Source organism: Crinia signifera, chromosome 1 (genome assembly GCF_055691185.1).
Source record: "Crinia signifera chromosome 1, ASM5569118v1, whole genome shotgun sequence".
Taxonomy (NCBI): Eukaryota; Metazoa; Chordata; class Amphibia; order Anura; family Myobatrachidae; genus Crinia; species Crinia signifera.
Window position 1 is genome coordinate 179,932,962 of NC_139217.1, and position 15,371 is coordinate 179,948,332.

At 42.7% G+C, this 15,371-nt stretch overlaps 1 protein-coding gene and 1 non-coding gene across 4 annotated transcripts in view; both read left to right on the forward strand.

Moving 5' to 3' along the window:
* Positions 1-15,371, forward strand: part of LEF1 (lymphoid enhancer binding factor 1) — a 135,991-nt gene that overhangs the window by 50,599 nt on the left and 70,021 nt on the right. For all 3 annotated transcript variants that reach the window (XM_083178508.1, XM_083178516.1, XM_083178524.1), the window contains exons 4-5: positions 10,590-10,722; positions 14,692-14,782. In XM_083178508.1, the coding sequence (XP_083034634.1) occupies positions 10,590-10,722; positions 14,692-14,782 (224 nt within the window). The remainder of the gene's footprint in view (positions 1-10,589; positions 10,723-14,691; positions 14,783-15,371) is intronic.
* On the forward strand, positions 2,261-2,375 carry LOC146045477 (U5 spliceosomal RNA). The gene has a single exon (XR_014465440.1). It is a non-coding gene; the product is annotated as a U5 spliceosomal RNA (small nuclear RNA).

The following is a 15,371-nucleotide window of genomic DNA, read 5'->3' on the forward strand; positions in this document are numbered from 1 at the left end:
ATTTAAAAAAAGTCCTCAGTATAAACAATATTGCTAACATATTATTGTTGGTTTTTGCACAATGTACCAGGCTCAGACATGCATTCTTGAATAGTATCAATATACATGTGCTAGCATTGTGGACCCAGGTCGCTAGCTATTGGGCTCAGTGTTGCCAGATCTTTAGTTTCCATGTCTTGCCCTAACATCCCATCTCTCTCCTCACTTTTCCCCCTTCCTATGTCTCTCTTCCCTTTCTTCCTGCCTCTGTCATTATCCCCTCTTTGTATTTCACTTTCCCTCTCCACATGTCTCTGTCCCATATATTTCTTTCTCTATGTTTCTTCTTCTTCTCTCTGTTTTTCTGTCCACACCTCTGTCATGTATCTAATACTTATAGATGACCAGAGAGACCTCCTTCAGCCTCAGTATTTATGTCCTGGTTAAGATATACTGTACATGGGTGGGTAGGTATATGTGACTTTCTCTTCCAGTGGGAATGGGGAATGGTGGGAATGGGAATGGTTTGCAAGGAGAGAGATGTTGTGTCCAGCAGCCAATTAAAACAGTTAAACTGTGATTGGAGGAAGGTGGTAGACTCGTTGCAGCTCTCTGCTTGATTTACGCTAGGCATATGCCTTACCTCATCATATATAAATCAATAATATGGAATAGTAGCAAAGATTGTGGTAAGATATTTAACAAATCTTATTAAATAAAACAGGCCTATTCTATAAAATGGTTCCAAACCCTATCCCTCATACTCTTTTGAAGGCTTGGCTAATTTGGACAATGTAAGTGTGTCTGGAGAATGTCAGCATTTTTTAGATATGTTAACATTTTCTAGATAATGGAACATTCACTGCTTTATTGTCCTTGCAGAGTTTGTTCCTGACTATCCATTGTGGGGTGTTTGTAGTTGCTATTCACCTAAAACACACTCAGTTACACTCTCACTCACTCGCTCATTCAGCCTTCATGACTCATGTGTCCATTGGCGTAGCTGTTCAGCCGCAGATGTGAGATGATATTTGTGGGATGGGAGATTTTTTTCATGTAACAAAAGTATCTCTGCAGCCGAAACGCCTGACCTTTCCCAGGCCTTTGATCACACTGGCAGGCAGCAAGATAATGAACACAGGGAGGAAAAGAAAGGAAATTTGGAAAAGCTTTATGTCTTCACACCAGTGGGATGATTTCTACATTCAAATATGTCCAATTAAACAAATCAAACCCTCCACCATATATTTAGTATTATTATCCAAGACATAAGAGAGTGATATCCCTATGAAGATTGATTATGGTAAATTGGTAAATGTTTGATAATTGCAACTAAAATGTTTTGCTTGTTCTTTTCTCCAGGGACTAAAAAATATAGCCTTACCTCAGTGGAGTGTTATTATTATCCTTTATGTAACCATTTTATTTGCTTGCAGTTGACTAGGATTTATTGACTAGAATTTATATAAGAATTGCAGCCAATTAAATGTACTTTATGTTTGATGCTGCAATAGTAGGCAACACTCGGATAACTTTAGAAACAAGAAACTGCGACATGGATGTTTAATCTTGTTCGACACTTTAGGGGTATACTAAGATGGGCGTTCTATTGAAGATTGGATGTTGCTATGGGCAACCAATCAGATTTTATCTATTTTTTTCTAGAAGGTGCTAAATAAATAAGAATAAGATTCTGAATTGTTGCTCATAGCAACACCCCATCTTCAACAGAACTCTTAGTAAATAAAACCCTCAGGGGTAAATTTACTAAAATGGAACGTCCCCAAAAACCGGGACGTTTCCACGGTATGCAGGACAGTTGGAAGGTATGTTAAGTTAAAGATGAGATATTGCCCATAGCAGCAATCAGATTATATATATATTATCTTCTGGAAGGTGATAAATGCATTAGAAGTACAATCTGATGGGTTGCTATGGGCAACATCCCATCTTCAATAGAACTCAAATTTTAGTAAATTTACCCCTAAGGGGAGTATTCAGTCTTGGCAATGGAAATATCAGCTATTTGTATTCAATATCACCTGTGCATATTAGACTTTAGTTAAATATGAATCTGCATTGTCGAAAATGGCCTTATTGATTGTCAAATCCGTGACCATTGTTAACTATCGGCTGCCATTTCTGGTAAAATATTTAATTGTACTGTACGTAAATCATTAAAAAGTTCAGTTAATTGTACAGAGTTTGATAAAATCAAACAATACAAAATAACCATGGGACCGTCATAAATTTACTGACAGTATAAGTATGAAAGCAATTAATACTCTGGTTTCTCTTCAGATCGAATAAATCTTTCGCCTTTTACTAAAGATTTCCGTGGAGAGGAACAACCATGAGTTTCATGTAATTTTTTGATGCCCGGCTAACGCTGGGCTTAAAAAAAAAAAAATACAAAAAATAAATAAATAAATAAATTAAAAAAAAAAAAAATGTGGTAACAGAACATAAAATAATTTTCCTGTCACTCAACTACATTGAGTGTCAAAGGTGAGGAGACAAGGATCCATGGATAACAGAACAATGTACTATATTAGTAGCTTTGGCCATAAACCACAGCTTCTGTTCCCATAAGCATGTAACCGATGAATTGGGTCTTTTTTTTGTGCCATCCATGTAAGAAGTAAAATTGACATCTTTGCTCAGTAGTCGGACATGCTAAATATAGGGCCATTCAATCCTTTGTTAAAATGGAATCACCAGTGTTCTACATCCTGTGGGCTCACATCAATATAAAGTAGTGCATTTGTCATCTGTCTATTTATAAATGTATTACATTCACCATTGCCCACTCTAGCTCATTTTGAATATTAGCATTAGATAAAATGGACAGAGCTAAAGTTCCAGGCTATGTTTTAAGAAAAAAATCAGGAGCTGGTTGGTGGACTGATAGACCGGGTGCTGGACGTGGTCCCAACAGTCAGGATCCCGACAGTCATTTACCCGACGTCGGGATCCGGACTTTCAAAACGCAGACAGACAGGTGCCCGACGGCCACCCACTATTTTCTCTCGTGGGGGTCCACAACCCATATAGAGGAAGAATAGAATAGGTGGCGAGCGTAGTAAGCCACTGTGCCCATAGCGTGGCGAGCCCGCAAGGGGCTTTGTTGCGCTCACCATGCTGTCTGAGTCCGGGCAGTCTGGATCCTGACGTCGGGCTAATGACTGTCGGGATCCTGATTGTCGGAACCCTATACCACACCCGATAGACCCCAGTGGATATAATGTAAGCAGAGATTACCTACCAATCAACCAATTGTCATATTTTAAACACAGTTTATAAGAGGCAGTTAGGAGCTGATTGGGCGGTATTGTATCTCTGTCTACGTTATGTCCATCCAAGGCTAATAGGCCCATTATCTATAGACCCATTAACTAGAAATTTTATGCCCCATGCTAATTTTTTTCTGCCAACCATACATTTATTATCTATGTTTCTATGTTTCATGATCATTTCCAGGGGTTTCTTGTTCATTGCCAGTGTTTTTTGCTTATTACCAGGAGGTGGCATTCTCATTGCCAGGGAGTAACCGATTACCAGGGAGTTACTTGCTTGTTGCCAGGGGTATACATGCTCATTGCCAGGGGCAATATATATTCCATGATATCCGTAACTCCTGGGTAGTGATATATGCTACCCAGTAGGACCTCAAGCATCTATACATCTGTCCAGTAAGACCTCAAGCATCTATACATCTGTCCAGTAGGACCTCTAGCATCTATTCCTCTCTCAAGTAGGACCTCTAGCATCTGTGTCCTCCAAGGTTGTGGCCATATTTTCAGGGAGCCTTTTTCAGCAGATTCCATAGGTATAGCTAGGTGAAAAGGTACTCGGGACAAGGGTATATTTCGAAACTTTTCCAGTCATTTGTCCTTCTTATAGTAATGTTACTTACATATTATGCCATACAAATTGTAATGCCCATTACACATTATGCCACACACAATAATGCCTATTACCCATTATGCCACACACCATAATACCTATTACATGTTATCCCACATTGTAATGCTTGTTACTTATTATATCACAAACCGTAATGCCTATTAAATATTATACCACACAACAAAATGCCTATTACACATTATCCCACACAGTAATGTCTATTACATATAATACTACACACTGTAATGCCTATTACTTATTATACAACACACCATAATGCCTATTATATATTATGCCATTCACAGTGATGCCGTTGATACCATTTTATGTCCCACACACAAAAATGTGTTAACACTACCTATGTAGTGGTTTCATTATACATTTTGCACCCCTGCCAACCCCCCCCCCCCCCTAATGGCATTTTAGTGGCACTTACACATATTGCCTTCACTAGTGCCACTTCCACACAAAATGCCCCCTGAAGTGCCACTTACCTACATGCTCGTTCCAGGGGTAACATGCTGGTTGACGTTCCATGCTTCTTGCCAGGAGTACCATGCTCCTTGCCAGGAATTCCTTGCTCCTTGCAAGGGGTATTCATGCTCATTGCCAGGGGTTGCATGCTCCTTGACAGCGATTACATGCTCGTTTCCTGGGGGTTACATGCTCATTGCCAGGAGAGGGTTAAATGCTAATTGCCATGGGATGGTTTAATGCATGTTGTCAGGTAGGGTTACCTGCTCATGGCCAGGGGGGATTACATGCCATTGCCAAGCGTGGGTTAAATGCCTGCTGCCAGGGGAGTTTTAAATTCTTGTCCCCAGGGAAGGATTAAATGCTTGTTGCCAGGGGAGGGATACATGCTCATTGCCAGGGGAGGGTTAAATGCTCATTGCAAGAGTGGGTTGCATAGTCATTGACAAGAGCCTGCAGACACATGGTGTGCCAGCACTCCTGGAATCAGCACTTCCAGGCATAGGCGCCGATTCCGTGGGTGCTCCGGGGCCTGAGCACCCACACAAAATATTAAGCACCCACAAGGCCCGTCAGAATCCACAGAATTGGCACCTGCAGGGGAGCGCCACTTAGGGAGTGGGGCGGCTCTACTGCCAGCCTGGGAGCCGCTGTGCCGCTTGTCTCCAAGTAGTAGTGGCTGGAGGGCATCTGTCAATAGATGGATGGGCGGCGTCTTCCTCCCCCTCTCTCTCTCTCTCCCTGCTCTGTCCAGGCAGTGCGCTGTAGTGACAGATGCAGCTGCAGCAGCTCCACTTTCTCTGACAGCAGCAGGTAAATCTCACTAAGCGCTGCTGCCTATGTGAGTTGTGGCTGGCTTCTCTCTCTCTTTTCAGCCTACTGCTGCTGAATGTTTACAGCATACAGCACTGCAGCGAGCAGCAGTGGGTTAGCTGATCAGCAAGAGCTTCCCCCAGGACTCCTTCTCCTAGCACCACAGCCACAGCAGGTCTCTACCAGCGCTGTATGCTGTAAACGTTCAGCAGTGGTAGGTAATTTGAATATTGGAGACAACTGTGCTGTGTTATATAAATTGTTATTATTTTGTGGTCGCGCCCCTTCCCCATGAAGCCACTCCCCTATATTTTGGCTTGAGCACTCACCAGCAAAAACATAAATCGCCACCTATGCTACCAGGTAGCGCTGGGTGCTCTGCTCTCCCCTGACAGATGCTAGAGGTGCAGGAAGACCTCAAACGTCTTGTCTCCTGTAAGGTGGCGGCCATCTTTGTTGGTGCAGGGTCACTGTCTATATGCTGACAAAGACTCTGCACCCCGCTGCACCATTCCCCCCCCCCCCCCCCCACCAACAGCTCCCTGCTCCTGCGTCCACCGGGCAGCAGAGTAGGGAAGAGAGGGGGGCAGTGAAGCGCCTTTTATCCTGCTCAGCTCCTGGAGCTTGAATTCCACTGGAGTCACCCTCCCTACACCCCTGCATATGGACAGCCAAATCAATTGGAATCTGCAGAGACCATACTCCCCCACAGCACTGGCTCCCCCAAGCCACTGCTTGGGCTGCAGTGCCAATGTTACGCCACTGCACTTATCTCTCTTCAAGTCTTAGTACATAGACCACAATGGTTTATGTTTTTTTACAATGGCAATCAATGACTTAAAGAGGTAAGCTGCTCTGTGCACTGCTAGGCTAAATTTTTTAAATGGCTGAAGCCCCGTACACACAGGGCAACAGGGAGCTGAGCGAGCTTGCTTAAGCATCGCTCAGCATTCATCGTTGCACTTAAGCAATGCACACGCAAGCAGGGTTTTGCCTATTGTTGATAGGCAAAATCCTGCGATCTAGCAGGATAGACAGTGCAAGCACTGCCTACCTCAGCAGGCGAGAGCAACGCACGGGACAGTGCATTGCCGTCGCCTATGGCCATACACACAGAGCGGTCCATGCTTCATTTCGAAGTGTTCTAGTCAGATAATTTAGAAATGGGGTTAAAATCGCCCTGTGTTTATGGCCCTTAACTTTATTGTTTGCATACATTGGCAGGTTCTGATGTTGTATAGTGAATTAATAGACTAATTTGTTCTGAGTAAAGGCTTAGCCCATAGAATGGCTTTCTGCACTGTGTCCAGACAGAGGATGCAGTTTATTATAAATGATATTATAAAAACATCACCATTTGTGGGAAATCAGTTTGTATTCTGTCTTTCTTTGTGTACACTGTACAGTATGTCTCATTTGTACCTCGAGATTTGTTTTTGTTATATATTCCCATCCAATAACTGTGAGCTCACTTTCCTCTAAGAAGTATTAACTATAAGAAGGAGTCCGCCGAGGGAAGAGCAGATTAATTATGGAATGTATGGAAGAAGAACAAACATTTTGTTTTGAAGATGCTTATTTCCTTTGTCTTCCTTTGACCAAAGAGACTTTGTAAATAATCATGTTGTAAGGCCTCTGCTGTGTGCATTATGCACAAGGGATTGTATATCCAGAGTATTGCCTTAAAAACTAGAGACACATAGGGGAAAACAGATGTGTTAATAAATCATAAATTGTTGCTGAAATACATCAGAGTGTGGAGATGGGAGCTTGCAGCTATTTTGCCAAAAGGAGAATGAGCTAGTTCTAGTAATTACTTCTGTTTATACATCAGAAACTTGTGTAGCTGACAGTAGGTCATAGGCCAGGTCTTTCTGGATCATGTCACCTAAAGGGCTTTAAGGATTATTTCTTCTGGGGCAGCTCCCAGCATTGTTCAATAGCACCAATATTGACTATGCTGTGTGCATTGATGTCTTGAAGGTCCATGTACACAGTTTGGGAATCTCTCAATAAAACATTGTCAGAGGGAACTGCTTAGATGTACTGTTTGTAGCACACGTTTTTCAGAGATCAGGGGTGAAATGAAATAGGGTGAGGGAATCAGAAAGAGAGATTTGGTAAGAAGTCTCCAGTTTTTTTCTTTTAAAGCGGCAATCATTTACACTGCAAAATCTAACTGCCGCTGAATAGGACTGACAGCCTCCGGCTGCTGTTGATTAAGAGGAATCTCACGAGAACTACCGACCTCTCGCGAGAATTCCCCTGTACTTGACTCCCAGCAAAGCCGCCGTGTCGGGTGGGCGGGCCACTCAGACCACCTACGGGGGCTGCATATGGCCCCCGGGCCTGAGGTTCCCCACCCCTGATTTACAGCTTAACAGTGTAATCATTATTGGAGAGCATGGTTGGTGTTATGGTTAGCACAGCACAAGATACTTAATTCAATTATAACCACAGTCCTAACTGTGTGGAGTTTGCATATTCTTCCAGTGCTTGTGTGGGTTTTTCCGGATCTTCTGGTTTCCTCCTACAGTCCAAAAATATACTGGTATTATAATAAGTTAAATATTATCTTTAAAGGGCAGCAGCCTTTTGTATGCATTATATATAAATAACTGGAAATGATGGAGCTGATTCTGAATGGGTGCCTTTGCATCTTGGCAAAACCATGCTGCACTGCATGTGGGGCAGATGTAAAGGGTCCCAGCACTGTGAATGATGGCAGTCAGAAGACCGAACGTGCCAGCACGACATCCATGATCCCAACAGTTCTAGGGTATCTTAACCTTCTCCCCCCTTCTCCTAACCCTTTGCCACAACCCTAACCTTTCCCTTGCCTTTCAAATTAGTGTACTGCATTCTCTCGCCGGGCTACCATTCTAAATTGTATTCCACGTGGATGGTACGGTATGAAAAAAAAGTGAAAAACTCATGTCACCCTTTTCATGTATCGATCATTGCCATTTCAACCATTTGTCAATGTCGACCTTGTACATGTGAACCTTTTGATATCTACCTATTGACTGTTGAACTAGACATTGTTAACCTATCATCCATATCCCTTTAGTGTACATGTAGACTAGCTATTTGGAAAATAGCAGTGAACTATTTGCTAAGTATATTAAATGCATACAAAGTAATAAAAAAGAATAATCATTACATGAGATCAATACAACCTGACAATAACTGCAAAACATAGGGCCTTATTCTGGTCTGTGCGGCCGGAGCCGAATATGCGGCCAGGACCGTGCGTCCTAAACCCCGCCTTCCGTACGGATCGCTCACTCCGTCCGAATGCGGTAAGCCGCTGACCGCACGGAGCACGAGTGGATTTCTCATGTATACACCTCCTCCATCTCTGGGAACCTCCCCCATCATTCGATGGTCGCATACCATCGAATGCAGGACCGAGCGGTCAGGCAGCTCCCGCGAGCTCAGACCACTCGGGCATTTCTCCGTGCAAAAGCAGGGATCTGGGTGGGCAGCTGACATCCGGCAATGTCATATGTCCGCCCCCTACACGTGCGTCACGGCCGCATTACCATACGTACGCCCAGCAGTTTCATGGGAACGCCCATGAAACGCGGGGCGTATGCATATGTTAATGAGGCCAAACAGCCCTTCACGCCCCTCTCCTCCCCCTGTTCGTAGTGTAAACAATTCTTGCGGAATTTGGACGTATGTCCCTTTCGCACATGCGCAGATATGCCTCTGCACATGCGCAGACACAAAACATCAGCGGAACGAACGCATGCGGACATATCCGCACCAACCAGAATAAGGGCCTTAATCAGTTCGATAATGGGCAAAATCACTGTTTGCTGTTGTATTTCAGAGGAAGAAGCAACAATATGACTAATAACTCTTATGATTATAATATTTCCATGAACTTTAAACCTGCTTTAAATTACAATGCACCAAAAGGACAGGCTAGGGTCATGTCGGATATTTTCCTAGTGGAACTCCTACATATTAGCAAGATATTATAATTCTTTTGTTATTTAGTGACAAAAAGAGATCTAATACATGACACACCTACCAGCACTGTGTTCACTTTGCACCCGGCAAAAAATATAAGACAAGGCCAAAGCTTAAATTAAAATCCTTAGGTTCTTATCTTCTTCCCACAGGAAAGCAAATCTGTGTTGAAAACCGTAAAATTAAGAGGAGAGCTAGGATGGCATAATTTAGTTAGAATTCATGGTGCTGGATTTTTTGAGCTTTTATGACTGGAGGGAAAGGCCAGACGTTAATAAGATACAGTAATACAACTTCTTATAGATTGTGGTTTGTAAGAAAAAGGCCTGGAAATAAAACCAAAATAAAAAAAGATATGCTTTTATTTTTCTACCTTAGAGACATTTGTATTTAAAATTATTATTTTAAGTTTGGAATAAGTGTTTTAACCCTCTAACATTCTTGAGTTCCATTCACATACTGTTGTCCCTTTAGAAATCAATCAAGTGGGAGAGTTAGCAAAGCTTGGAGAGAGATAAAGTACCAACCAATGAGCTCCTTAAGGTGCTCATACATTAGTACGATTTGGCCCGATTTCACCTGATCCGGACGGATCGGGCTGATAAATCATCCCAAATTATATGTGTTTGACATCCCATTCGACCCAATCTGCATTCCCAGTGAGCGTCAGGGCAGACAGCGGTGGGCGGTGGGTGCTGGGTGGTTGGGCGAGCGGTGGGCCAGGCAGCAGCAGGTGCCGGGCAGCAAAGTGGGCAGTGGCAGGTGTCATGCATAGAGTGTTGGGTCAGGCAGCGGCAGCAGAATTAAAAAAAAAAAACACCTTCAAAAGACTGTCCGGCTGCTGATTGGCTGAAAACGTTCTCTCAGCCAATCAAAGGCCGCCCGGATGGGAGGCCGTTGATTTGCTGAGAGTGCTCTCTCAGCCAATCAAAGGCCGCCCAGTCTTTTGACATTTTTTTTTATTCTCCTGACACCCGCCACTGCTGCATCTCCCCGGGAGTCTTTACATGTGATAAATCGAGTGCCAAATTGTAAGTGAGTCCTATTAGGGAGCTGACTGGGGACCTCAAGGGGAATTTGGTCTGACTTGTCCATAGGACAAGCTGGAGTAGTGAATGGGGGCCTTTACTTTCAGTTTACAGGCTTGGTTTGAAAAATAAGTTAGGAGCTAATTGGTTGGTCTTTTATCTCTCTCCACTTTATGTTTTTCCATACTTTGCTAAACCTCCCTCAAGTTATATACTCTGTATCTCTGCCGCCATGTGTTTAGGAATAATAATGATGACGTTTTTTTCTAAAATATACAATTAATTGGGTACATCTTTATTGATTATTCAATGTTACTCTGAGTAATCCTGAAACAATGCTGAATGTTACATATCTTGTATGTGGTTTAGCTAGGATTTGTACATGTTATGTTTTCCTTATTGTTTTAGTCAAACAAGGTTCCAGTGGTACAGCCATCACATGCAGTACATCCCCTCACTCCACTCATCACGTACAGTGACGAACACTTTGCACCAGGAGCTCACCCCTCACATATACCGTCAGATGTTGGCTCAAAGCAAGGTATGAACAGTTGTACTAGCGTAAGAAAACAATTGTCATTTATTAATATGCAAAGAGGATGAGTTAAGTAAAGCTTATGCTAATTTCCAGAAATTAGGACAGGTCTGACAGTTCTTACAATTTTGTAGTAACTGAGAATGTAGCATTATTTTAATATAAGGCTGATATCAAACAATGGTACTGTTATAACTTCTATACATGTGCATATATCCATATGTCATATACTATGACAAAAGTTATTGGACACTGAGAGCAAATAGATTAACAAGGTTTTATTGACGTCTGTACTTTGTAGGTCCGGATTCAGTACTGAATCCCGGCGGTCGGGATCCCGGCGTTCAGAATCCCGACGCCGGAATCCCGACAGCCGAAATGCCGACAAGGGGGGGACGTGGATCGCCCCCCCTTGCGGGCTCGCTGCGCTCGCCACGCAGCGGGCCCGGTGCCTCGCTACGCTCGGCACACTAATTTATTCTCCCTCCAGGGGTGTCGTGGACACCCACGGAGGGAGAATATGTCGGTATTTCGGCGGTCGGGATTCCGGCGTCGGGATTCTGAACGCCGGGATCCCGACCACCGGGATATTAACTGCATCCCTGTAGGTCCACCACGTACAATGATTACTACAGATACCCTTCTTGGCAAACTGTCCATAAGTTCCCGGACAACAGCAGGTGGTGCATTCTGCCATTCCACCTTAACTACAGTGACCAACTGTGACACTAAAGAAGGTCTAGAAATATCTAATCTCTAAGCTGACAGTCCATCTGGGTTACCGATTTTTCTGTAAAACCAGCTGAAATAGCCCCACAGCATAACGACACCACCTCCATACTTTACGGAATCTACTGTGCATACGTTCTGGCAAAGACGTTCTCCAGGCAATTTCAAAATCCAAACATGTCCATCTGATCTAAAAAGTTTCAAGTTTCGTGATCACATGTCTGCATTTCACTTGTGTAGGGTGTCCAATCACTTTTGTCTATATAGTGCATCTGTAAAGACCTGTAACAACATCTTTACCTGCAAGATGTTAGCATGAAATACAGGGCCTATTTCAGAGATCTATGAAAAACTATGTTTTCCTTACCTCTCCAATGTTAGCTGAACTGTGCATGCTCAGAGCAGGTTGTGCATCTTCAGTCACTGTGCACCTAATAACCCATTCGCACCCGCCTTTTTTCCTGGGTTGGCCCCGGGTACAACTCAGGTATAGTGCTGGTGTGAATGGGTCCCAGGCCAAAATCCCGGGAGCATTGCCCCAGCATTTGCTAGCTACCAGGCTTGCTCCCGGTATCTTCCCGGGCCATGGTGCTGTGTGAACGGGTAACCCAGGTCGATTGACCTGGGTCCCATTCAAAGTATGGAGGAGGCAGCACTGTCAGCTCCCAGTGCTGCCTCCTCCCCGCCCCTCTCTGCCCTGCCCCTGTGAGACATCACTGACCCAGCAGTAAGCCTAGTAAAAGCTTGCATACCGTAAATGCTGGGGCTGCTCCTGAAGAGGACCCGTGTCCTAATCCCGGGAGCGACCCCAGCATTTGCGGTATGAATGGGGTATAAGCCACCTGTGGCCTTTTGGGGGCAGCAAGTGGTAGGCAATGGGAAGTGTTTCCCAAAATGAAGGTGCGTCACCTCAATTTTGTGGGTTTGTCGAGGTCAGTGTGCTTATTGGCCTCTACAGCATATGGGGTTACTCAGCTGGCAGATGTTCACATAGTGAACCCATGCTGCACAGAAGCGGATTACAAAACAGGCAGGAGGTGTCTATTAACACAAAGTGCCTCCTGCAGTTGTAGCATATTTTCGCACAGCAGTTGCATTCTAAAGACTCAGGGCCACAGTTGGGAAGTGACTTATACCATAGTAAGCCTTCACCCTATTGAAGACTGCAGACACTTCTCATAGAGTGGATGAGAAACAACTATTCAAAATAATGGTCTATGCCCATTCCAAATTAATACAGACATCACCCCCTTCCCCCGAAATAAACCCCACTCTACATATTTTGTTAAATATAGTATTTCAATATATCATTAAAAATACTTTTTAAATTGTATAAGCAATACAAAAAAAAAAACTTTTGAGCAGTTGTTTGGGGTAAAAAAATATATATTTTAAAATATGTTTGAGATAAAGTGAAGAAACCATTTTCCCCCTGATATTAGTGACATCTTGTAACTTTTCCAGTTTATTTGTTGGGATATATACTGTTGATTACCATAAATGCTCCCCACTTTGGCCCTTATTCTGATCGGTGCGGCTGGATCCGATTATGCGGCCAGGACCGTGCGTGCGAAACCCCGCCTTCCATACGGATCGCCAACTCCGTCCGTACGCGGTAAGAAGCTGGCCGAACGGACCGTACGTGTATTTTTCACGGAATACGCCTCCTCCATCTAAGGGAACCTCCCCCATCATTCGATGGTCACAGCGTTTGCATGGGAACGCCCATGAAACGCGGGGCGTATGCATATGGTAATGAGCCCAAATAGCCCTTCACGCCCCTCTCCACCCCCTGTTCGGAGTGTTCACATATCATGCGGGATTTGGCCGTACGCCCCGCTCGCACATGCGCAGAGACGCCTCTGCACATGCGCAGACACAAAACATCGGCGGGCCGAACGCACGCGGATATATCCGCACCGACCAGAATAAGGCCCTTTGTGAACTTATGTTCTGAATGTTTTCAGTATGTTTGTATAACTGTACCAAATACAGGAATTACAATTATTGCAAAATTACTTAACAGAGTTAAATGTCCATTGAAGCTAAACTACAAGCAGCTTTGTACAAAAAAAGTGCTTCTAATAGCTACTCTAGCTACTTAATAAAGTTGTACAAAATAAACAAATGATGCGTGTAACCAATTATTAAGGTAACTAGTTGTTTTATAATGACAGGTCTATTTTAAAATAAAGGTAAATGATATGCAAATATTACAGAATAACCAAAACAAACTTAAATAAATAAGTAAATATATAATACAAAAAAATATCAACCAGTGCTCTTATTTGTGTATCAAGATTGTGAATTATAATTCACAAAAAATAAATAAATCTGGTATCCATTTGGGAATGGGGTTACATCTTGTTACAAAATGTTTGGCCTACTAGTTGTAGGTTTTTATACCTAGTGTAGTGAGAGAACATGAATCATTTCTCATAGAATACACTTCACATCATTTTTGTTCTACACAAAGTTCTACCAATGCAAATCAAGTTGACCTTGCCGCTCCCAAAGACGTCAGTTTGATGATGAGCTTAGTAGAAGCCGGAGTGACAATTGGGAGCCAAGTGAATCATATCAAGAGTTAGCATTAGAAGCCTAAAAATGATTCCTAATTAGTCACTGATCCTCTGTGGTTGAGAATGGAGAGGAAAAAAAATGCAATACAACCTTTAGGGAATATGTGTTAATGGACAGACCCTAATATGATGTACCTAATCTACAAGCCGTATTTTAAGACTATTTTTGGGCAGTTTGTATTTAAATGGCTTCTTCCTTTCCAGTTTTTATTAAAATGAGAATATCGTCATACCTCAAATAATTAAATAGAAATAAAAGAATGGTTATCAGTGAAAAGCAAATTTGCTATTGGTTCTGGGCCAAAGATACTTACTGTGTATTGTAAGGGTTAAAATCAAAATCAGAAATTGCCTAAGCACCTTATAAATGTAAATTTCATGGTTATTGCATTATGCATGCTGTTCATGTATATTTTTTCTCATCCATCAAAAAATAGAACAGAACTGGAGGACAGTGACTAATCCATTGAGGGCTGAGAAGGAATTAATGTCCTCCAGGGTAAAATAGCTGCACTTACCCACTTTTTTTGGACTGGAACCGAACATTATTTGTTGTACATTATTTTACAGTGAGGGGAAGTAAAGCATTGATGTGTCTGCCCTGTCTATGTACACATATATGTAGTCATTTGTGGAAATGTTTGACATTGTACTTTATTAACAGGTATGCACAGACATCCTCAAGCACCTGACTTACCTAGCTTCTATCCACTCTCTCCTGGTGGTGTGGGCCAGATGACACCGCCACTTGGCTGGTGAGTTTATGAGGACATTGACACTTGGATTTTAGCTTTATACAGTCAATTATTATTATTATTATGCATAAAAATCACTGTCATATGTTGTGATATTTTTTAATCATATGGGCATTTTTAATCATTGTGTTTTCATTCAACGAGCAATTAAATCCAAAGAATGTAATTTGAAATTACATATGGTTCTATTTAGGAAACATGGATAATTCCATTCTTGCCTACTTTGTATATCTCCTCCCCGGGAGAAGCCCAGAAAGGAGACACTGCTGGCCACCTCAGATCATTTAGCCCTGTCACATAATTTTGGTATTAGTGATTGAGAAAATGCAGGGCTAAAATGACACAATTTGCATGTGCCCCCATTCTACTCACACTACTAGCAAGGTTGTAGGAAGGTGGGAAGTGGTACCCATTCTTCCAGGGAGAGGGGGACTACCTGAAAAATATGGGAGTCTCCCGCAACTTCCGGAAGAGGTAAAGTCAGTATGGATAATTCCTAAGATTTTTTTGTGCCTGAGAAACAGGTTATCACTGTTACCTTCTATTTAGAAATAGGATACCACAGATAAATCACTGTCCTTGTATTTCT